This window comes from Saimiri boliviensis, chromosome 20, assembly GCF_048565385.1.
Source record: "Saimiri boliviensis isolate mSaiBol1 chromosome 20, mSaiBol1.pri, whole genome shotgun sequence".
Classification (NCBI taxonomy): Eukaryota; Metazoa; Chordata; class Mammalia; order Primates; family Cebidae; genus Saimiri; species Saimiri boliviensis.
The window spans coordinates 14,842,173-14,866,621 of NC_133468.1; the positions used below are offsets into that span (position 1 = coordinate 14,842,173).

The 24,449-nt window shown below is 47.9% G+C and overlaps 1 protein-coding gene across 8 annotated transcripts in view; it reads right to left on the bottom strand.

Annotated features, from left to right (window-relative positions):
* Positions 1-24,449, bottom strand: part of WWC1 (WW and C2 domain containing 1) — a 187,031-nt gene that overhangs the window by 52,454 nt on the left and 110,128 nt on the right. For all 8 annotated transcript variants that reach the window (XM_074390375.1, XM_074390374.1, XM_010346667.3 and 5 more), the window contains 6 exons: positions 23,091-23,167; positions 21,002-21,081; positions 14,532-14,661; positions 12,542-12,688; positions 10,919-10,992; positions 7,063-7,305 (listed from right to left, as the gene is read on the bottom strand). In XM_074390375.1, coding sequence (XP_074246476.1) covers positions 7,063-7,305; positions 10,919-10,992; positions 12,542-12,688; positions 14,532-14,661; positions 21,002-21,081; positions 23,091-23,167 — 751 coding nt within the window. The remainder of the gene's footprint in view (positions 1-7,062; positions 7,306-10,918; positions 10,993-12,541; positions 12,689-14,531; positions 14,662-21,001; positions 21,082-23,090; positions 23,168-24,449) is intronic.

Here is a 24,449-nt window from a genome sequence, read left to right on the forward strand (position 1 = left end):
TTTAGTAGAGACGGGCTTTCACCATGTTGGCCAGGTTGGTCTTGAACTCCCGACCTCAGGCAATCTGCCTGCCTCAGCCTCCCAAAATGCTGGGAGTGCAGCCGTGAGCCACTGTGCCCAGTGTGTTTCTGCTCTTATGGGGCTTACACTCTACTAGGGAGAACCGATAATTAAAGAAATATTCAAATATCTAGTTAACACAGTGTGACAAGGTCCATGAGGAAAAAGTACACAATGGTAGAAAAGAACACAAAAGGAGAGGCCCAGTTTACATTGGCAGGTGGGCCTCTTCCAGCCAAGCGACTCTGTGGCAGAGACTGGCAGTGTGTACCCTGCTCTGTCCCCAGACCATTTTCCCAGCCTTCCCTGCAGCTGGCGGGGCAGTGCGTATGACCAAGTTCTGGCCAATGGGATGTGAGCACAAGTAGTAAAGAAAAGTGAGTGTGTCTTCTTCACTGTCTCACGCATGGACTCTTGTGGACTCAAAGAGGCAGTGCCACATATGGGAAGAGCCTGGGTTCCTGAACGACCACGTGGAAAGCTGCCTGTTAACTGGACATACCCAATTAGACATTATATGAGCAAGAAATAAACCTCTGTTGTGTGAAGCCACGGAGACTCTGGGGGCTGTTTCTTGCAGCAGTTAGATTCCTGACTAGCAGAGAAATTTAAGGATGGAGCATGGACAGGTGTTGGCTAGGAAAAGTGCAGGAGGAAAGAACATTCCAAGTAGGGGCTTTAGCATAAACTTCTTCCTTTTGATGTCACCATGACTGCGGTGAGGACAATGGGCAGGAGGCTGAAGACTGAAGGCAGGGAGGGTGGCTGTGAGGTGTCACTGAGATGGTGGAGGCCTGAGAAATGCTGAGACAGAAACAGGGCCTGGGCTGCCAGAATGGGTGAGGCTGAGGGAGTAAATGAGAAGACTGTGCGGCTACTGCGGTGGGCAGCCAAGTGGACCTGCAGATGGCATCTGCTGAGAGGAGAAGGCGGAGGCAGGGGAACCCGGGGGAAGAGAAGAGCTCTCTTATGGATATGTGGGTATGAATGCTGAACAGGCGGGCTGCTATAAAGGTCGGCGGTGGGTGGGTGGGGGGAATCCCCATCACATGGATCAGCACCTCAATGAGATTACCATCTGTTCTGGGTTGATTTTTGTCCCCCTGAAATCCTACATTGAAGTTCTAAGCCCCAGTACCTCCCAATGTGATTGTATTTGGAGATAGGGCTTTTAAGAAGTAATTAAGGTAAAATGAGGTCAGTAGGGCAGACTCTAATCCAGTATGACTGCTGTCCTTACAAGTGGACAGGGAGAAGGCCATGTGAAACAGAGGGAGGAGGAGGCTATCTACAAGCCGAAGGAAGAGACCACAGAAGAAAGCAACCCCGCTGACGTCTAATCTTGGATGTCTAGCTTCCAGACTGTGAGAACATAAATGTCCGCTGTTTAAGTCCCCCAGTCAATCTGTAGTATGTGGTTACGACAGCCCTGATAGACTCATGCATCATCTTAGGGTAAAATACAGAAGTGAAAACAAGGGAAGGCCGAGGACCCTGTACACAGAACACTCCGAGGTTGGATGGACCAGCCACAGTTAGCAAGGGTGCTGGAGAGAATGGGACCAGGGAGTCAGGAGAAGCTAGTGGACATGATGGAATGCCACAGAACTGGAAGCAAAGATTTTCACCCAGGCATGCCTGACGCCAAAGCCCAATTCAGCAAACTATCTCCCCAGACACAAAATCCTTGTGTTTGGAAGAGACCTCTGGCTTTAGGACCCTAACTCAGCCCGACCTCTCCTGAAATCCCCCCTGGAGGGCAGCTTGGGTGGGCTCCAGTGTATGTCTTTGCCCCTGGAATGGCTCTCCAACCCCTGGAGTGGGCCCACTACAAAATAAAGGGCCCCATCAAGCAAGACTGTGCCCTCACAAACTTACAACCTGGTCTGCTCCTGTGTGTCTACTAGGCTAGTCATGATCAGCTTGTGGCCCACAGGCCACCTGCATCAGAAAGAGAGGAGTGCTTACTGAAACACACATTCCCAGGCCCTACTTTGACCTGCTGAATCAAAAAGCCTAGCAGCAGGGCCCAGAAATCTGCCTTTTCATTAAGGCACACCAAGGTTTACAAGCTGCTGCGCTGATGGGGGACGGCAGAGAGGCAGAGGGTGTATCTTGCTCACCCAGCACCTAGCACCCAACACAATGCCCCCCAGGTAGACATGCTCAGTATCTGCTGAATGGATGGCTTTTGCTCCAGATGAAGCTGGCAGAGTTTATGAGCTCTGCTGAAAGACCTGCATGTTATACCTTCCATAGACAGATGTGTTCCCCTGTTGGCCCCCATCCCCTCATGTCGCCTGCTAAAGAGGGAATGGCTGACTAGTTGGCCCCTGGACGCAACTAGTGGACCCAAGATACAGCTAACCCAGTCCGGGGCCTGGGAGAAAGGGCTCATTTTCATGGAAAAGCCAAATCATGCCATCCCTCTACCCACACACCCAAACCCCCGGCACATGTCCTGCAGTAAAGACCAGAGTTTTCTCTGGACACAACAGAAAAGTCTTGTGGGATGGGTTAGGCTCATTACTGGGCAACTAAATCTGTGAAATTACAGAAAAGACAACAGGAGCAGGAGGCAGAGTGACCTTGGCATGGTTCTTGGTCAGCTCAATCCCTGGCACTGTTCTAGAGTCCTGCCTGAGGCTGGGGTGGGTGTGTGCAATAGGCTGGCAGCTGGAACCTGTGATGAACATAAACCTTGACTTTCAACAGAATGGACAAGGCTGTGGAATCTCTTGACTCTGTGTAAAAGGAAAGCTGAGGAACAGTTTAGGTCCAAGATCAAGGAGCAGCTGGGGCTCACCATTTTTTCCTTGGCTTTCCTCTTCTCTGTGGGAGAAAAGCCAGAGAGATGTGTTCTGGGAGGAGACGTGGGTCCCCAGTGAAGCCTCAACAGGATGATGAGGAGTCTGGGAGATAGGCTGCCATGATGTCCTGGCACTGGGGGCTAGCTGCTGCTAGCACCACACAGGTGCCAAGGCCACCTCCCAGTGGCATTGAGCTTTGCAGGATAGATGGCACGTGTGTGTGATGCCTGGCACACACTGGGAGGCCAAGAACACATTAAACGTGGAGGCAGGTAGAGGATCCAGAAGGTGGGGCTGGAGTCCCCACATGCTGTAGCTCAGCACCTCGGGTGCTGCTTAAAAATGTAAGAACCTGGGCTGCATCTCAGGGCTGAAGGATCAGTCCCTAGGGTGGGTCCAGGAAGCCTGTGCACTAACGAGCATCCTGCGTGACTGCACACCTGCTCTAGGGAGCAGCGGGGAAGGCCCTCGGGAAGGAGGGAGAGGCAGAGGGTGGGATGAGGTTTGTTCGGATGCCGGTGAGTCTGACTGATTTGTGAGCAGGGTTTGGCAGGTCCTATAGTCAGTCTCTCCTGGATGTGTCTATTCCTGTCCTCAAAGGCACGCTGAATTCGAGGCTGTTGTGCGAAGGTGAAGAGCATAATGGTCCCATTTTGAGACAGAGAGAGAGAATCGAGAAAGAGGAGCCAGGGGAGACAGAGACAGACACTAAAAGATACACACCATGAAAAACAGAGAAGGGAAACAACGCTAGCGTCAGAAGGATGAGCAGACAGACACAGAGCTGGAAGGAAACAGCTGCAGACACAAAGACAGCTGGGGTGGCTTTCCTGTCTCCCCACTGCGGGAGGCTCGCAGCCATAAGCGTGGTACCCCATTCCTGCGGGCTCCTTCCTTAGACTCCTCGTAGGGCACACGTGGCTGCCTGCCTGTACGCCCTCCAGCTTCGCTACCATTGCATTTGCTCCAAGCACCCTCCTACCAGGCCCTTCGAGCTGTCCACTCAGCAGCTGCAGAGGAGTGGAGGTTCCGGCCTCCCGGTACTAGCTGTGTGAACTCACTGCTCCGGAGGAGCCAGCAGACCTTTGAAAGATGGGGTTGAAGGCAGTAACAGAACGTCTTCTGAGTGGGCAGCACTCTAAAGTGAGCACAGCCTCTGGGGCCAGCAAACCTGGGCTCTTCTAATCCCCGTTCTGCCACTTAGGGATGTCGGGTGAGTTTCAGTTTCCTTATTTGTAAAATGTGGATTAACCTCAGGGTTCTGGGGAGGTTTAAATGAGATTACATAGGCTACAGTGTGGCACAGGATGGGAGCTTTTACATGTAGTATATCTTAGGGGTCCCTAAGAGCCTCCAATTGGAGTTTCAAGAAACCCAACAGTTTTACAGAAGGGAAGAGCCTCAATTCACAGCCTGGTCTAATTGCCTGCCTTCCTACTATATATGTAGTTAATGTAACTACAGTAAATCCACAATTAACATTATAGATAGGTTCTTGCCAACTGCAACTTTAAGCAAAATGATGTATACCAAGTTCTCAAATAATTTTTTTTTTTTAATAAAGTTGATGGACCTGGGAGCAGTGGCTCATGCCTGTAATCTCAGTACTTTGGGAGACCAAGGATGGTGGGTCACCTGAGGTCAGGAGTTTCAGACCAGCCTGGCCAACATGGTAAAACCCCATTTCTACTAAAATACAAAAATTAGCCAGGTGTGGTGGCGCACACTTGTAATCCCAGCTACTCAGAGGCTGAGGCAGATGAATCCCTTTAACTCGGAATGCGGAGGTTGCAGTGAGCTGAGATCACACCACTGCACTCCAGCCTAGGCGACAGGGCGAGACTCCATCTCGAAAAAATAAAAATAAAAACATAAAGTTGATAGAAAAAATTGGTTTCATTGTATGTTCTTTTGCTTCAAGTCACAGTTTTCCAAAAACTTGTTAACAAATATTAAGTGAGGACATAATGTATCCCATTTTTTCTCTATTAGGCAAGTGAAACCCATATTGGTCGATGACTTGCTCAAGGTCAGCAGGTGAGAAGGGTGTTGCTTCGGACCCAACAAGGAGTGAGGCTGCCATGAGTCTGTTCTCTTTACCGGCTGGCTGTGGGGATGATGAATAGCTAAGGGCTTCCCAATGGCAGTTATAGGGTCTGGGAGCAAGTGAGGGACTCAGGGAGACACAGAGGCCCAGTAAGGGTCTGCCCAGGTCAGCTAACCATTTATTCTTTCAACAAACACAAAAGGCATGAGGGCATATAGACACAGGCCTTATCCCAAACTCTCAGAGAAAGCAGAGTGGAGCCGTGGTGCTAAAGAAAGCTTCTAGCAAGTGCTTGCAAGGGTTGCAGAACGCAATTATTCAAGCTCTGTCCTTCTTCTCCCACCAACTGGTGGTGGGTCAGGGCTAATCAGCTGCTCCTGCCAGTAAAGAATGGAAGAGAGGAAATGGATACGCTTTGGACATTACTGCTAGCAGTTCTGACGAAGCAACTAGTGGGAGAGATTCCCAGCATCGGTGAGTCAAGGGAGTTTCTGAAGCCATGAGAGGCTAGGCAAGGGCTTGGTCAACCTGACCCACCTGGCACCATGCCATGTGCAAGTGGGGCTTACTCAATTGCTAGGATGATACTGCAAGGAGGGTGCCTTAGAGCTCGAAGTTCCCCTGAAAGACCCATGATGGGGTGACAGAGTGAGCATATACAGGCATCTCTAGGACTCCGAGACTGCTTCAACTGAGGCAATAGGCATGTTTACTGGCTTCATAAACTGGGCTTCTGCCTCTGATTTCACTAGCAAAAGGAATTTTGCTGGCCCCAAACACCACCACCCCGCCCCCCCCCCCACACACACAAACACACACACTCTTGAAAATCACTAGCTTCACTTCTAAGCTCCTTAGAGGCAGGAACCTTGCTGAATAAAGGCTCCTGCCAAAAAATGGTGAAAATAACTAGAATAGATTTAAAGGTCATGGGGCAGGGACCATGTCTTATTAATTTCTGAATCCCCCAAACTGCCCTGCACACACAATCTGTGCAGCAAAAGGTTTCTCGAATGAATGAGTAAACATTGGCTGATGAACAGAATGAATGAATGAACGTGAAGCTGGAGAGGGTAAAGCCTACAGTGAACACAGTGTTGCATTCTGTGCAATGTGGGTGAGGAGGCTGGTGGGAACACTGAAGGAAATAAACAAAGACAATGTCTGTAATAAGCTCTAAATTAGAGAATATAAAGCAGTGGCTTTTAGGTTACATCAAGCCCATAGATGCAGCTGATTTGCATATATATGTATTTTTTAAATTTTGGATTAGTTCCCAATATTTAAAAATAAAAAATCCAAACGATTCTTTTGTTTGAAGTACCGGCAGCCCTGGCAGCCCAAGGCCTGCACTCCCGTTAGCTGGAGCAGAGAGACAGCACCTGCTTTAGACAAGTGGGGTCTGTGCACTCCGGTCTGACACGGACCACTGCCAGATGGGTCTCCAGCATTTCTGTGACCTGCTTCGCTCCCATAAGCATGCCAGTTTGCAACCCCCATCCACATCAGTGTTTTTCAAACTGCAAACTGCAACCCCTTACTTCGCATGTGGTGAAATCAATTTGGTGAGTCATGACCTGCGTAAAAAGAAATGCAACAGAAGGGAGAAAACATCTGAGGACCACTCAGCCGGGCACGGTGGCTCACGCCTGTAATCCCAGCACTTTGGGAGGGCGAGGCGGATGGATCGCTTGAGGTCAGGAGTTCGAAACCAGCCTGTCCAACATGGCGAAACCCCGTCTTTAAAAAAAAAAAAAAAAAAAAAAAAGCATGCACTATTTTGTGAAACTTGTATCAGGTCACAGTATAAAATGTGCATCACTGTCAAAAAGTCAGAAAATGACTGCTCTAAATTATATAGAGTTATGTGGCTTAGTTGAGTCAGAAGATACGTTTTTGAACACAATCACCTAAGCAGACTTTTTGGTAGCATGATTCACCATGCAAAGTACCAGGGTAGCTGGTGCACTGGATGGTGAATCATCTTTGCTGATTTTCTATGTCGGCAAGCTGAGAGATCTCTGAACTGAGCATGCGCAGGGTGGAGCCCTGGCACCCTGGAACCCGCTCATCCTCTATCTGGGGGCTGGAGGACAGACTGCCAGTGAGAGAAAAGTCCTATACACCCTGGGGCCCCAGCCCCACCTCTCGGTCAGCGCCTTGCTCTGGGTGTCCCGGGCTGCCTGCAGGTCCTTCTCTAGCTGCTTGCGGGCCATCTCCAGCTGCTCCACCTCCCCCTGGGTCCACTTGCGGGGGCTGATGAAGCGCATCTCCTTCAGCAGTTCCTCCTTCTCGTTGATGAGGATCAGTCGGTCCCTTTCTGAGTCCAGCACCCCAGGCCAGGCCTCACTGTCAAGCTTGGCCAGCTGGATCTTCAGGTTGGCGATCCTGGGGGCCAAGAAAGCAAGCGTGATTGGTGTGCCTGATAACACTGCGGGAACAGGAGAGGCCATGAAGAAACAAGACATCTCAGAGCAATCTTTGACAGTTAACTGTCTTCCTTTGATCAGCATGTCATCTCAAGGAACCTATTTTTATCTAAACAAACACATGTGGGTGCCTGCCATGTGCCAACAATGAAGTAGGCTCTGCAGGGATGGGGTACAGACATGAACAAGGCAATGTCCTTGTCCTATTCCTGCTACAATAGAGATGTGGATTCAGCAGCAGGCAATAACCCCTTACCACTGGCTGTGTGGTCTTGGGCAAGCTGCTCATCCTTCTCAAGGGAATAACAAAATCTCTTTTCTTATGCCATTTTGATTGAAGGTTTTATGATATAACCTATACCCTGCAAAGCACAGTACTCGGCACATAGTTAAGTCCTTGCTACTGTTGTTATGACCCAGTGTAACCACTTATTAGGTATGTAACATTGGGCCAACTCCTCAGGCCTTAAAGATAAGAAAAATTCATTCATCAGAATGGTTGTGAAGGGTGTCTGGCACATAGCAAATACTGAGTCACTGGCAGTTCCAGACCATTAAGACTACAACTACTGACCATGTATTCTCTCTCTTTTTTTTTAAAGATGGGGTTTCACCATGTTGGTCAGGCTGGTCTTGAACTCCCAACCTCAGGTGATCTGCCTGCCTTGGCCTCCAAAGTGCTTGGATTACAGGCGTGAGCCACCACGCTCGGCCTTACTGACCATGTATTCTCAACTCAGAGAGAGGTAGTGGCACTGTGCGAACAACTGTGGATTTGGGGTTAGAGGCCTGGAGTTGGAGTCCTGGTTTGCTCTGGCCTTCCTTATGGAAGGGACCATTTCTCAAGAAATCATTTTGGTGTCAGAAGCTTCTAGCACAGTGTCTGGTATACACAGGCACTTAATACCAGTGAAAGAGCTGGCAGCCTTATCCCTTAACTTCTCTAAGACTCAGTATCCTCACCGATAAGGCAGAGATGATATGATACCTATAGGGTGGGTTATGAGGGCCAAATGAGAACACAGCAGTAAGAGCCCTTTATACATTGCCAGGTGTTAAATAGACCTCCGGTATTATTATCATTGGGCCAAAATAAGATTCACAGTATAACAATGAATATTGCTACAAATATCTAACAACAATCATGACATCATCCTTTAGGACTTGGCCTCTGCAGAGTACCATCAGCTCTCATGTCCTGGCTACCCCATCCCTACAGGGTGGGGAGGATAGGAGCTGTTAACCTGGTTGGACAGATGCCCAGGTAGGATATGATGCACCTAAAACTGCAAATCATAAACCTGGCCAATACTTGTTGAGACCAGAGGCCTCTGGGATCCCAGTTCAATCTTACCTGCAGACAGTGTGGCCCAATTCTTTGTGAGAACATGGCTGGGGACAAGATTCACCATGAAGTGCAGCAAAAATTCCATATGGAGAAGCACATCTAGAATTGCTTATTCTCTAGCCAAATGTTCTAGGAGGAATTCTTATACACTTGACCCCTGCAGGACCTCCCACAGATGCCAAAACCCATGGATGCTCAATGCTTTATATAAAATTGCATAGCATTTACATACAACCTGTGTGTGTCCTCCTGTATACTTTAAATCATCTCTAGATTACTTACAATACCTAACACAATGTAAATGCTATGTAAATAGTGGTTATACTATATTTAAGCATTTGTATTATTTTTAATTTTTTTCCTGGATACTTTTGATCCTTGGTTGGTTGAATCCACAAATGCAGAACCTGAGGGTACAGAGGACCCACATATTACTGTATACATGAATAAAATTCATGTATACAGTAATCTATCAAGATTGGCTTTGAGACAATTTTGTAGCTGCTGTTCTCCAGCACTTTGATAATGAAATGGTATGAGGCCTGGCAGGGGCTCCCTCATATGCTTTACTCTCTAGCAGACTTTTCTGTCAAAGTGGCAAAGCATCTCCCAGCAATTCAGGGCTTATATACTACCAGGTTAGCATACCAGCAAGCAGGTTGAAGAAAAGGAGAGAGACTAAGTCTGTGTGGGCGTGGTGGCTCAAGCCTGTAATCCCAGCACTTTGGGAGGCCGAGGCGGGTGGATCACGAGGTCAAGAGATCGAGACCATCCTGGTCAACATGGTGAAACCCCGTCTCTACTAAAAATACAAAAATTTAGCTGGGCATGGTGGCGCATGCCTATAATCCCAGCTACTCAGGAGGCTGAGGCAGGAGAATTGCCTGAACTCAGGAGACGGAGGTTGCAGTGAGCCAAGATCGTGCCATTGCACTCGAGCCTGGGTAACAGGAGTGAGACTCCATCTCAAAAAACAAAAAAAAAACAAAACAAAAAAAACAGTACCTGAGTCCCTAGATCCAGCTGTGCCTGAAGCTAGCTATCTCAGGACTTTGGTGTTAAATAAGCCAATACATTCCCTTTTTTGCTTCCTCTGGTTTCTATCAAATTTCTGTCATTTCTGCAAAGAGTTCTATTATTCACACAGCATTGGCAGAGGGGCAGAGCTGGGCACTGCCATACTTCACCTGGCCTGGCTGAGAAGGTCCACAGGCCAGGCAAGTTAGTCTAGGGAGGAATGGATGCAATGTGCCCAGTTTCCATCCACACCACAATGCCCAGGGCATGCTTTGTCAATAAGGCTGGCTCAGAGTACAGAAAGATCATAAACTTGAAGCCAGACTGCCCAGGGTTCAAATTCTGCCTCTACCACCTAGAAAAATCATGAAGTATCTTGGTCTTACCTTTTTCCTCTCTAACATGGAGATAATAAGATAGAACCCGTGCTGTAAGGTTGCTTTGAAAATTAAAGAGAAGACATATATACAAATGTTTTAGTACAATAAACGATCTCAGCCAAGTGTAGTGGTGCACGCCTGTAATCCCAGCTATTCAGGAGGCTGAGGTGGGAGGATCAATTAAGGCCAGGAATTCGAGACCAGCCTGGGCAACATAGCAAGACCCTGTCTCTATAAAAGATAACAAAGTAATTTTTAAAAAATCCAATCGGTGTAGGCCTATAACAGATGTTCTAAAAATGTCAGCTTTGATTATTATTTTGATTTTATTTGTGGTAGTGGAACCTGACTGCTTAGGATTCTGTGAAGCCATAGAACATCTATATCCCAGAGGATATAACACTGCTTAAAAGCCCAGCTTGCTCCCAGCTGCACAGGAAGCACTGAAGTGGGTAGTGTCCATAGTCTTTTTAGCCTGTTGCTCACATTCCAGTTGTGCCTCTTTAAACCAAAATGCTTATAGGATCATGGAAAAGCCTTGGTTATAGAAATCAAGACAGGCAAGTGGGCAGGTAACTCGGCTTTGAGGTTAAACAGATCTGGGTTCAAAGCAAAGTTCCACTCTCCACCTCGTGAGGTGTCCTGGGCGAGTCATTTCCTCTCTGAGAGAGGATTAAAAGATAAAGATGACAATCACTATCTTCATAATCTTTGTGAGGATTAAAGAAGACGAAGTGTGTCAAAAGCCAAGCACAGAGCGGGCATCTACTACAGCAGTTATTATTTTTGGAACCATCGTGCCCCAGCCCGAGCCCCAGCCCAATTACCTTCTCTTAGCTTCTTCGTATCGAAGGCGCAATCTGACCTTCTCTGCCAACTGATTGTTGCTGTTGGTGCCGAACTAGAGGAGAACAACAAAGTCAGGAATTATGTGGCTGTTGTGGCCGGTGCTGACTTGGGTTTCAAGAACTCATGAGAGACTTGACAGCTTGCGTGGGCAGTAGCCAAGAATAGCCCCCCGTGACTGGGCTGGCGGTACAGATCGCAGGGAAGCTGGTTAAGCAAAAACACTTTCCTCCCTTCCGGCCACAGGGAGAGCCGTAAACTCAGACATCGATCACTTTGAAAATAGAAGCCAAAGGCTCGGAATATCATCCTGCAGCCCCAAATGACTTGGCTTGGAGCCAATTCAAGCCATAGAAGCGTGGGGGACAGTTGGTGAGAAGAAAACAGGGATAGCCAATATCAAGAAAGCCATTCTGGGGGGCACTGAGGAGGGGATCAATAGAAAACTCAGAGAGGTGGCTAGGTGCGGTGGCTCACACCTGTAATCCCAGCACTTTGGGAGGCTGAGGCGGGCGGAACATGAGGTCAGGAGTTCGAGAGCAGCCTGGCCAGCATGGTCAAACCCCGTCTCTACTAAATATACAAAAAATTAGCCAGGTGTAGTGGTGCCACACCTGTAATTCCAGCTACTAGGAGGCTGAGGCAGGAGAATTGCTTGAACCCGGGAGGCAGAGGTTGCAGTGAGCTGAGATTGTGCCATTGCACTCCAGCCTGGGTGACGGGGCAAGACTCCATCTCAGGATAAAAATAAATAAATAAAACTCAGAGAGGCTGCAGTCAGGAGTGAAATACTGGGTAGGTGGGGAGAAGACCCCAGAACTCACAAAGAGGGGTACAGTTCCTTTACAAAACTTTGGCCCACAGGTGGCTTGTAGCTGGGCACATGGTGGTATAAGAAGGGAGAGCCACTTTTGCTGTGCCAGTCCGTCAAGAGCAGCAAGAAGCTCTAAGGCTCACCGGTCACCCATGGGCAAGTGGGAGACAGCTATGGAAATCACATAAGAACAACATTTAGACGCTATCTGCCACAGAGGCTGGAAGGCAGATTCATTCAATGTTGCTTGCTCTAGTAAAACAAAAGCTCTCCAAAAGTAACAAGGCACCATCGGTCAGCCCTACTCCAACCCCTTTCCGAGCTCCATCTGGACCGCACTTTCACTATCCGTAACGAGGACCCGGCTGAGCTTTGGAACTGGAAGTCAAGGAGCTGCCTGAAAGCTGCATGCATTGTTTTGGGACTAACGGGAGGAAGATATCCCCTGCTGTCCAGCTGGTGAAAGGAAAATGGAATGCAACTGCAAAATGCTATGAAAAAAAAACTGAGAAAGACATTTTGTCCTTTAAACATGCTTTCTGTGCAGCATTAAGGAGACACAGCACCTGGCCAGGCAATACTCGGGGCCAAGGTGTTTGCTGGTACGGGCTGTTCCTCCACAGCATCGCATCATATCCTCCCGGCCCCAGGAGGTCTGCAAGGGAACAGAGCTCCAGAGAGCTGAGGCAGCAGCCAGCCCCGCACAGAGCCGCTGGCCAGCTCCCTGGTGGGCAGAGGGAAGGCAGCTGCCCGTTACAGCAGCCTCCCAGCTGCCGCCCTGTCTACTCACGCTTCCCGAGATGTCTGTCTGGGAGCTCATGTCCAGGTACTGTTTCGGCAGTGGAAAACTCGAACTCTCCAGAGAGCTGCTGCTGGACCACAGGTCTGAGTGAGACCCCCTGTCAGTGTGGAAGCCGTCCTTCAACATGGCAAGGCTCTAAAGGAGGGGAGAGCAGGGTTAGTAATGTGCCTTCCCAGGAGGGAGCTCTGGGTCTGCCATGCTCTCCTCTCTACCCTCCCTTCATTTAGGAACCCATGCCCTCCCCAGACATCCTACAGATCCTGTGATAGAGAGCTGGCAGTAAGTGGGTCCTTGCTGTGTGTCAGGCTCTTTGCTGGGCCTATGACATGGAAGAAACTGGTGTGGATGCCGACTCTGGAGCCATACGCTCTAGTTGGAACCCCTATTCTGCTGCTTCCCAGCTGTGTGACTTGACCTAGCTGAATAACCTCTCTTTGCCTCAATTTCCACTCCCGTAAAATGGAAATGAATGGCTGGGTGCTCATGCCTGTAATCTTAGTGCTTTGAGAGGCCAAGGTGGGAGGATCACTTGAGGCCAGGAATTCAAGACCAGCCTGGGCAACATAGTGAGACCCCCAGCTCTAAAAAAGAAATTAGTTGGGTGTGGCGGTGCATGTCTGCAGTTCCAACTGCTCAGGAGGCTGAGGTAGGAGGATTGCTTGAGCCCAGGACTTTGACACTGCAGTGAGCTATGATTTTGCCACTGGACTCCAACCTGGGCGATAAAGACAGACACTGTTTCTTGAAGAAAAAAAAAGGGAAGAATCACAGGTCTTATCTCACAGGGCTATCATATTGATTAAATGAGATGACAAGTATCGAACACTAAGGAATACAGCCCATACTCAGTAACTGTCAGCTTTACCAGAGTCTTACTGATTCCTGACAATAGTCATGCAAAGAATGACCTATGATTATCCCCAATATATTGATGAAAGGCTGGCAATTGACCGAGCCAAGATTTGGACCTGGTCTATTTGGCTTAAGGCTCCACGATCTTAACCACTCATCATAACAGGAACACGCCTCACTGTCCATGGACTCCTCATCTGAATGTTTTCACTGGGTTGCTGTCCTGGGCAGGAATTTCAAAACTGTTCTGTTTGTCATAGAGCATAGAGCTTCCTTCACTAAGTCAGTTATAGCATCTCTGAGGACTCCTAAAAATCTGCCAGTGAAATATCTGAGGTCAAGGTCGTTCCTGTGAAGGGAGGTGATATGAACAGGCGGTAAGAGAATGGGTTTGTGAGTCAGGGGTTCATGGGTTTGAATCATGGCTTTAGCTTCCTCTCTGAGTTGTACAGCCTTTTTCTGTAGGATGGGGATAAACTAGGGCTGATTTAAGAGATGAGACATGATGCATGCAAAGGGCTTGGCACAATCACCTGGCACATTACATAATATCTATTATAATTTGTTCAGTTCCCAGCATAGAGGCAGAACACACAATGAAATGCTTATAGAGATGCTACATTCTGATGTCAAAGGCTAACGATGTTGAAACCACCTCCCTCCACTTGATTCTCTGAAAAATAAGTCAGGGGTCAGGTACGCTGGCTCATGCCTGTAATCCCAGCACTTTGGGAGGCTAAGATGGGAGAATTACTTAAGCCCAGGAGTTCAAGACCAGCCTGGGCAACATAGCAAGACTCCCTCTATTAAAAAATAAAAGTTTAAGAAATAAAGAACAAATAAATCAGCTGGTTAGAACTAGTGGCAAGGATATGACCTTTGGGCTAGGCCAGATGGCTTCCATTCCAACTCTGCCATTTACACTAGCTGTGTGACCTTATGCAAGTCACTTAATGCTTCTGCGCCTCCGTGTCCTCCTCTATGAAATGGAACCAAAACCCCAGGAAAACTAGTAATGAGAATTCAGCGATGTGTGTACCATGTGGAAATCTCCCGCATAAGACTGGCATACAGAAATATTCAGGAGAAATCAAGATGGTGCCCATATCATCAGGAACTTGCATACCTTAATGAGATCTTGCTTTTCCTTTTCCCCACAGGTAATAGCTTTTTTGATGGCTTTTGTTTCTCTCAAGACAGCCTGAGCTTCATCCAGTTTGTAGCTGCCCTGAGCATCAGACATTTTCTTATCGATTCTAGGAGACAGTTAATGGGAAAGGTCAGCCTTAGACAGGGTAGGGACAGGGTCTCCCCAGGGGAAAACCACCAACCACAGGACTTTGATACCTTAAGAAGGCCCCTCCCTCTGTCCTGCAAACCCTTCCTCCACTGGCCCCACTTGTGGGAATGAGACATAGAAGGTCCCAGGCTGTGCAGTGGCTCATGCCTGTCATCTCAGCACTTTAGGAGGCTAAGGCAGCTGGATCACTGAGGCCGGAAGTTTAAGACTAAACTGGGCAACATGGTGAAACCCCATCTCTACTAAAAATACAAAAATTAGCTGGGCATGGTGGCGCGTTCCTGTAATTCCAGCTGCTCAAGAGGCTGAGGCATGAGAATTGCTTGAACCTGGGAAGCAGAGGTTGCCGTGAGCCAAGATCCTGCCACTGCACTCCAGCGTGGGAGACAGAGCAAGACTCTGCAGAGGCAACACTGCTCGTGAAGTCAGTGTCCTCTCAAGATCAGCTCTTCCCTGATTACTTCCCTGGGTCCTCCAGGCTCATTAGGAGCTTCCCATATACATCACACATAGCTGTGACACTGTAGTCGTTACACAGTGTAATACATAGTTTACGTGGTAGAATCTTTGACTTGACTCTGGGGAGGCTCGGGAGCAGGAGGCAGAGTTGAACATGCTTCGCTCATTCTTTGTTGGAGGGAGGACAGGCTGTCCTGTGTACTGTATGATGTTTAGCAGCATCCCTGGCCTCGACCCACAAGATGCTGGTGGTACCCCCACCCTGCATGATGACAACTGAAAATATCTCCACGTATTACCTAATGTCCCTTGAGGGAGAGAGGGAGCAAAATCATGCTGGTCAAGAACCACTGTCTTTAATAAGCTTGTGTTGAGCTAATGAACACAATGAAGAAGAGGATTAGAAGGAGGAAAAACTCCCAGCCCTATTACCTATTAGTAGGGTGACCCTGGGCTCATCTCTGAAGCACACAGAGCCTCAGTTTCCTCCTCTACAAAACCTGGATAACGTTATCCGCCTGGCCCATATTCATGGAGTTGTCAGGAACATCAAATGGAATACGGGATGGAAAATTTTGTGGTGAACTGGGAATTACTGTATAAACATAAGGGATTAAAACGCTTAGCCTGGAGAGCTTATTGGCTTCTCCAGGCTCTATACACAGGCTCATTTTGATGGGGTGGGGGGAAAAGGGTTCTGATATAGTTTTCTGAAGGTCAGACCAAACCAGAGACAGGCAGGGGTGAGCTTCTCTTCAGTGAGCCAAGATCGCACCACTGTACTCCAGCCTGGGAGACAGAACAAGACTCCGTCTCAGATAAATGAATGAATGAATGAATGAAGAAAAAAAAGGCAAAGAAGGTCCCTGTTTAAATGTGCCACAGTGTGTGGCTGCAGAAGCAACACTGCTCGTGCAGTCAGTGTCCTCTGAACATCAGCTCTTATGGGAAGCCTTCCCTGATTACTTCCCTGGGTCCTCCAGGCTGGGAGGGCCTGGTGATGTAAAAAAGAGATGCAACTTAACTCTATCACCCTTTTGCCAAAGGCTAGGCCTGAGGTTTCAGTCCAAGGTGGAGAAAAAGGAGTTTTACAGTCTGCGGGAACACCACAAACCCATTATTTCAGGATGAGAAACTGCTCACAGGCATTCCTTTGTGGTTTTCAGCTACAGGCCAAACTGTCCTGGGCTAAAAATAACCCTCATGGGGAATCCTGAGCAGAAGCAGGTTTTCATCCTGGCCTCATCGTCTGGGCCTCTGAGCGGAGGAGAGAGCGAGGCAGGGAGCTGGGTCTCCACGCAGCTTCCCCTGCGGTTACTTCAGCCTCCATGGAGAGAAAACAAAGCCCCGTTTATGTCTCCCCACTAAAAATAGCCCGTCTACTCCTTTCCAGGACTCGGGCCCGGGCAGGCCTATCAGGTCGGCAAGGACTGGCCCCAGATTTAGTCTGAAAAATTAGTCTGAGGGAGCTTAGAAGATGCTCCGTGGCAAGGAGGCTCGCCAGCGACAAGGTCCAGGACAGAGAGTGGCTGTGCTGCAGACGGGCATAGCGGGTGCAGGGAGACGCTGTTTGTTGGCACATGTCCGAGGGCTGGGGACTCTGGGGAGGGGGCTGTGCCCAGCTGTCCTCTGCCAAAAGGGTGAGAATGGCTTCGAATCTCTGGCAGGATGAGACAGAAGCGGTTTGTCTGCTGGGCCTCCGACAGCCTCTACCTGATGTCTTCAAGGGCCTTAGCAACCCGGCCTCTGGAATTTGGCTCCAGAGAGCGGCTCTGACAGGGAACACTCTTGGGATGAAGCTGGGTGCGGAGGGGGTGCGGGGAGAACAAAGGGTCACCATTATGCACTTGGTGAATGAATCTCTTTTTTTTTAAAGGGGAAAGAAAAGTGTGTGTGTGTGTGTGTGTGTGTGTGTGTGTGTGTGTGTGTGTATTGGGACGGGAAATGCATGTGTTTTAGGATTTTAAAATCCCTCAGCTGTCCTCTCTTCAGGCCCTCAGAGATTCACACACCCTGTAGCCACACAGAGAGGTGGGGCAAAGCAGACAGCAGCCGACTCCTGATCCTGTTCAGACACCTCCTACCTGGGCACGGCAGCGCCCGAGCTGTGTAGGGAGGCGCTGCACTGCCCTCCTCCCGTAGGGCCGAGATGCCAGGTCTCCACTCTTCCCCAGTTTCAAGGAAGCTGGCAGGTCAAAGTTCCAAGCTTTTGTCTTGCTTTTTCTTTGCAACCTCTTCTAAGAGGCAATTTTCAATCCTCACCAACTTCTCCCTCTTTTTAAAACAGGTTGCTGACTATGAATTGAACTAATATGGATTCGTGGCCCAGAGTAACTCAGTTGCCCAAGGAAGCTTAGCTGGGATCATGACAATCATGGCAGGTGACAGAGCTGCTGTTAAGAAACAACAGAGCTTTTGGCTGCTAAAGAGAAATTTTCTGAAAGAGAAAATTGCATGTGGTCAGTTATCCTGGAAATTCCTTAAGAATGAGCGGTACCTTTCTCCATGTTCTGCCATAAGAGGAGGCACAGAAATAGAAGTGACTGGATAGCATCCCTGTTGGACTCTGAAAAAGGGGCCTTATGTTTTCTGGGAGTGCGGAGGGAGTGATCTGGGATGATGGGGAGAAGGGAGATATTGAGATATGAACTTTAAAATTCAGTAGTCCTGGGTTTCAGCCCCAGCCCTGACCCCTGCTAGCTGGGTGGCTTTGGGCATATTTTCAACCCTGCTAGTGCCTTCATCTGTAATATATGGCAGAACAAAACCTTCTCTTAAAAGGGGGTGAAGAGAATGAAATGAGGTGGCTGGCATGAAGGGCTTCCCCAGCACACTGCTTAGCTCAGGGCAGACATAGAGTTCATCCAAGTTCCCTTACCAATGCAAGCAGGCAACCAGCTAGAGGTCACCACCCCAGCCACGCTCAAGGAGCTCATCGCTCATGCCAGGCATTATCACACACTTGACACGGATTTTCCAATTCAATCTTTACAACCCCTAGTTTTTCAAAGGAAGTCAAAGCTCACAGGGGTTAAGTCACTTTTCTAAGGACCCAGGAAACCAGGATTTGAACCCTGACTACCTGCCTCTCAAGACTACATTCCTGACCCTCTCTGCCAAGGTGTACGTTAAAGGAGGCATCTTCCCCGACAATGGATGCAGAGCCTGGCTTCCGGCTAAGGAGTGCGGATGGCTGGAGCTGCCGTGGAGTCTTATCTGGGCCCGATATTAAACATGGGGCGGAGGGAGAAGGGAGAAAGGACGCTTGTCTTGGGGTTTCAGCATCAGCTTACCAAACCACAAGCGTTTTCAATGCTGCTACAGGGTGACAAAGTGGTAAAACAGGTTTGCGGTGGCTCAGAGAATAATGGGAAGTGTTCTAACCAGAAGCTCTTGGGGACTGCAGGAGCCAGGAGGCAGGGAGAACCCATTCAGGAAGATGACGTGGGAGTGAGCAGCCCTTAAACTGTGTGCTCAGAAGCCGTTTTACTGCAAAGTGGAGGAATCAGGTTATTGCTTAATAGGTCAAAAATAGGAATTTTCTGAGCTTACACTATTACCCCAAACTGTTCATTGGTGCTCCTGAAGATTACCAAGAAGCATAAAGCATGGTTCCAGGCCTTAACAAGTTCAGAATCTGGTTTGAGAGACAAGATTGGTGTATGCATACGCACATCTATAAATAACATGTACATATCATAGATGCAAACGTATAGAAAGCCATAATTTATAATACTTTGTAAGACAAAAAAATAACATACAATTTATAGTAATATAAAGCCATACTTACAGCATGTGATGTGCTGAATTCACAGTGGCTCATTCAAGGTGGTGGGGGCTTGTGGGGTGGGAAGATATGGAAAAGAACCAATTGGTCCCTCGACAGATGGCCACAGTTCCCTCAGCTAATAGGGTTGGAGACAGACATCCAAAGGCTAAGGGCTACGGCCACACAGTGATGAGGGTGGATTTGAAATTCATGAAATGAGGAAAAGGTATAGTAGTCAGGGAGCAACAAAGAGTGAGCGATTGCAGAAACAGCCATCCTCATAGGAGTGGCCTCCCCGGGAACGTAACTGAGACGCCCGTCAGAAGGGAGCAATCTGCCCAGTGTCCTGCCTAGAGCGTTTGAGAGGGCTACCAGGTGACCTTCTTAACGACTGTCCAGTGAGCCCATTACATACAATGAACACAATTTAATGAATGAGTCTCAATTATATGCTGTAGTTAAAAATAACAATAAACTAGCGTCTTTCTATCTCCCTTTCTTGATTTCTTTCTCTCTCCTTTTCTCTCCTTCCTCTCTTCCTTTTCATTTTTTTTTGAGACAGGGTCTCACTTTGTCACTCAGACTGGGGGGCTTTTTTTCTCTCTCTCATTCTTTCTCTCTCTTCCTTTCCTTTCTCCTTGCTTCCTCTCTCCCTTCTTCCCTTCCTCCCACCCTCTCTTCCTCCCTTCCACCCTTCCTGCCTCCCTCCCTTCCCCTCTCTTATAAATCTTTTTTCTTTTTTTTTAAGACGGGGTTTCACCATGTTGGTCAGGCTGGTCTTGAACTCCCGACCTCGAGTGATCCACCCGCCTTGGCATCCAAAGTGCTTGGATTACAGGCATGAGCCACCATGCCTGGCCCCCTCCCCTCCCCTCTCTTCCCCTTCTCTCTCTGTCTTTCAAGACGGGGTCTCACTTGGTCACCCAGAGTGGAGTGCAGTGGTACAATCAACTCACTGCAGCCTCCAACTGGTGGGCTCAAGCAATCCTCCCACCTCGGCCTCCCAAAGTGCTGGGATTACAGGCGTAAGCCACCATGCCCAGCCACAATAAGCTAACCTTTCTTCAGTACCTGCTAAGTGACTCAGTTTTCTCACCTATAAAATGGGGTTAGATAAGAAAGCATTCCTTATAGTGTTGCTATAGGATCAAATGAGCACACCTACATGGAAATACTGCAGAGATTCCCTGGCACAGAGTAACTGCTCAACAAAGCTTAGCTAGTATTGTCACAATCACGACCAGTAACACAACTGCTCTTAAGAAGCAACAAAGCTGCTACATGTTCTCATGTAGCAGGTGGAGGGTGAGAGGAGGGAGAGGATCAGGAAAAATAACTAATGGGTACTAGGCTTAATACCTGGGTGATGAAATAATCCGTACAACAAACCCCCATGACACAAGTTTACCTGTATAACAACCCTGCACGTGTACCCCTGAACTGAAAAGTGAAAAGAAAAAAAAAAAAAAAGACACAACAGAGCTGTATCTCACTTGGCCACAGGTCAGCTTCTAAAAGTGAAAATTACATTTGGTGAAAGTTATCCTGGAAACTCCTTAAGTCACCCATAGAGCACAATGTACATGGCATCGTGCATACTTTTCTAGTAACTAGTTGTTGCTAGAAGAGATCATTATTCCTTCAGTGAAGCACTTGGTGAGTGCTTTAAGGGGATACGTAAAAAAGGAGTATGCTTTGTTTGTGTGCATATGAGACCCTACTGGATCGACGAGAGATGAGTCACGTGCATGGAAATGCTCAGCAATGCTTCTTTCTGTGACTGGCTAGTAACACTCGGCTGAACGGAACAGATCTTACTGGCTTCAGGAGTTCACAGGACAATGAGAGTTCTGTGGTCTGAAATGATTCCCTTTTCCTCCTTCCAAACCCCACCCTTGGGTGGCAGTATCTTCAGGAAATGCCAGTGGAACAGAACTTCACTTGAATGACGAGAGCACCACATTTTGAGAAGGGAGGAAAGGGACTGAAGGAGAGGGGGACAGAGAGGGCAGGAGGGGAGCCTGGGTGGGGAGCAGCCCCCATGCTCTGCAACACAGGGTGCACTTACTTCTTCAGGGTCTGAAAGCCACGCTCTTTGAACTGCAGCTCGTGCTGGAGGTGGACCATCTCTCTCTTCAGCTTGTTGACCTGGAGGTTCAGCAGACCACACACAGGCTGGGTCAGAGGCTGACTCAGGGTGCGGGTTGCCTTCTTCCTGGAAGGGGAGCCCAGAGCCCCCCGCACTGTGCCTGTGTAATGACTCAGGACAGCACCCCTTGGGCCACACTGGTCAGAGCCCCCTCCCCTCACCGATGCTGGTCTTGGTCTCTGCAGATGCCCATTCAGCCAGCATCCCAGGCAACATTCCTGTAGGTCATTCCTAGCCAGTCCTTGCTCCAGGGAAACAGGAGGTAGACAGGAGCTGACCTGGGATAGAGTGGGCCTTCCGACTTCCTTGCTGTGTGACCTCTCTCAAGCCATCTTGCCATCCTGAGCCTCCCTTTACTGTTCTGATGGGTGAGGACAATAGCAATTCCCAGGGCCATGTATCACTTAAAGCTGGCAAAACCTATGAAAGTGCTTTGCGTGGAGATGAGAGGCAGTGTGGTAACTTTAGTGGCAAGATGTGTCCTAGGAACTAGACTCAGTCTGTAGGCTTGTATGGCCTACACTGTATTATTCAGTTTTTTTTTTTTTTTTTTTTTTTTTTTTTTTTTTTTTTTTTGACGGCGTCTCCCTCTGTTGCCAGGATGGAGTGCAGTGGCACGATCTTGGCTCACTACAACCTCCGCCTCCCGGGTTCAAGTGATTCTCCTGCCTTAGCCTCCCAAGTAGCTGGGACTACAGGTGCACGCCACCATGCCCAGCTAATTTTTTGTATTTTTAGCAGAGATGGGGTTTCACCATGTTGGTCAGGATGATCTCGATCTCTTGACCTTGTGATCTGCCCATCTTGGCCTCCCAAAGCACTGGGATTATAGGCATGGGCCATTGCACCTGGACTATTCAACTTTTAAAGTGAGTTGCTAATAACCAAAACTTCAGAAAGTTTACATAATAAACCTAGACATACAGTTCATTTCTGAAAACATCTGAAGATCTGGTAACACTGAGCCCACATTCCAGCATGGGCACAACAGACTGGAGTTCAACTGCAATCACCTTTTAGACTGGGCAGACGTCTCTCAGTTACACAGTCACTGTTACTCTCTACTGCCTCACCTCCAGCCCACAACCCTCATTTAGGTCTTCTTGCAGGCATGTGAGTCTGTGGAAACTATTAAATACGCCGAGTCTAACTAAAACACTCTTCAAAACATTGACTTTACTGCAAACAAGTAATTTAATTGCTATGCCTCAGTTTCTACGTCGGTAAAATTGAAATACTAGTATTTATTCCCTAAGGTAAAGTAATCATGAATTAAATTAAGATCATGCAGAATAATCAGTAGCTAGGAAGATAGTATACCATATTAGAAACTCTGGAGAAAGACTTGAATCTCTTGTGACCTTGTGCAACTTTCTTAGCTCCCCTAAGCCTCTGTCTGCTCATCTTTAAAATGCAGATGATGACAGCTTAGTGGTGGCTCACACCTGTAATCCTAGCACTTTGGTAGGCCGAGGTGGGTGAATCACCTGAGGTCAGGAGTTCGAGACCAGCCAGACTAATATGGTGAAAGCCTGTCTCCACTAGTAATATCAAAATTAGCTGGGCGTGGTGACATGCACCTATAATCCCAGCTACTTGGGAGGCTGAAGGTATTAGAATCCCTTGAACCTGGGAGAGCGGAGGCTGCAGTGAGCCGAGATCGCACCACTGTACTCCAGCCTGGGTGACAGACAAGACTGTCTCAAAAAATAAGTAAATAAAGCAAAATGCAGATGACAGCAGTTACTTCACAGAGTTGTTGCAAGGACATGAGGTACTGAAGTATTTCATACTGTGCCTGGTATATGGTGACTGCTTGTGAAATGGTAGCTGCTGTAACCATTACTATTACTGTGACTGCTGCCTCTACTGTTACTACTCAGGGCCTTGCTAGCACTGGCTGTCATAGCCTGGCTGAAGCATCTGCTCTGGCCTGGTGGGTGGGCTTGTGGCCTAAGACCTCAGTGGCCCCCATCACTAGCACATAGTATAGGCGAAGAGGTCCTACCCGGGATTTTGCAGTGGCAATTTCAGCTTTCAGGATCTCAGGGTCATACTTAGAGCTGGATGATGAACCAGAGACCACTGTAAGGAAAAAAGAACAAGAATATCAGTAGAAGCAGCACACTTCGGCAAAGTTGGCTTATTGGCCATCTAAATAAACCTAGAAAGGAAGGACTAAAAGTGAACAACCTACATATTCAGCAAAGGGGGATTTGTTACGTAAATACGGTACACGCATAAAATGGGGACTACACAACTTAAAATGATGACGAAGAATATTGAATGGCAAGGGAAAACATCTGAAACTCATGTGAAAGCAAGTTTACAAAAAAGTGTAAAGAATAATTTAAATCTGGGGCCAGGCATAGTGGCTCAAGCCTGTAATCCCAGCCCTGTGGGAGGCTGAGACAGGGGGATCACCTGAAATCAGGAGCTGGAGACCAGCTTGGCCAACATGGGGATATCTCCTCTCTGCTAAAAATACAAAAATTAGCTGGGCATGGTGGCAGGCGTCTATAGTCTCAGCTCAGGAGGCTAAGGCATGAGAACTGCTTGAACCTGGGAGGCAGAGGTTGCAGTGAGCTGAGATTGCGCCACCACACTCCAGCCTGAGCGACAGAGTGAAACTCTGTCTCCAAAAACAATAATAACAAAAACAAAAACAAAAATATCCAGTTTCCAAATATATACATACACATATGCATTTTAAAAAGTGAAAAAAATAGCAAAGAGAACACTGATATCTAGAGCAGATGGTAAATGATATTATCTTATCATCTTTATATTTTTCTCTTTAAAGAAAAATATTGTTTTATGCCAAATCCTAACCACTAGACCACCAGGGATCTTTTTTAAAAACATAAACATATGCTTTACAATCAGAAAAAAATTACTAAAAATATTGATACTTTATAATATTAATGTACATTCAAAAAAGAAAATAAATTACTCACAATCTTTTTTTTTTTTTTTTTTTCTGTTACCCAGGCTGGAGTGCAATGGTGTGCTCTCAGCTCACCGCAACCTCTGCTTCCCAGGTTCAAGCAATTCTCCTGCCTCAGCCTCCCAAGTAGCTGGGATTACAGGTGTGCACCACCACGCCCAGCTAATTTTTTTGTATTTTTAAGTAGAGACTGGGTTTCACCATGTTGGTCAGGCTGGTCTCAAACCCCTGACCTCATGATCCACCCGCCTCAGCCTCTCAAAGTGCTGGGATTACAGGTGTGAGCCACCGTGCCCAGCTAATTACCCATAATCTTACCACCCTAATACAATTATCTTTTTCCCAGGCTGCCTTCTAGTATAAATCCATAGTTATGTCATATAGTTGTAATTTCACTGTATTTTAAAAATAGTATTTATT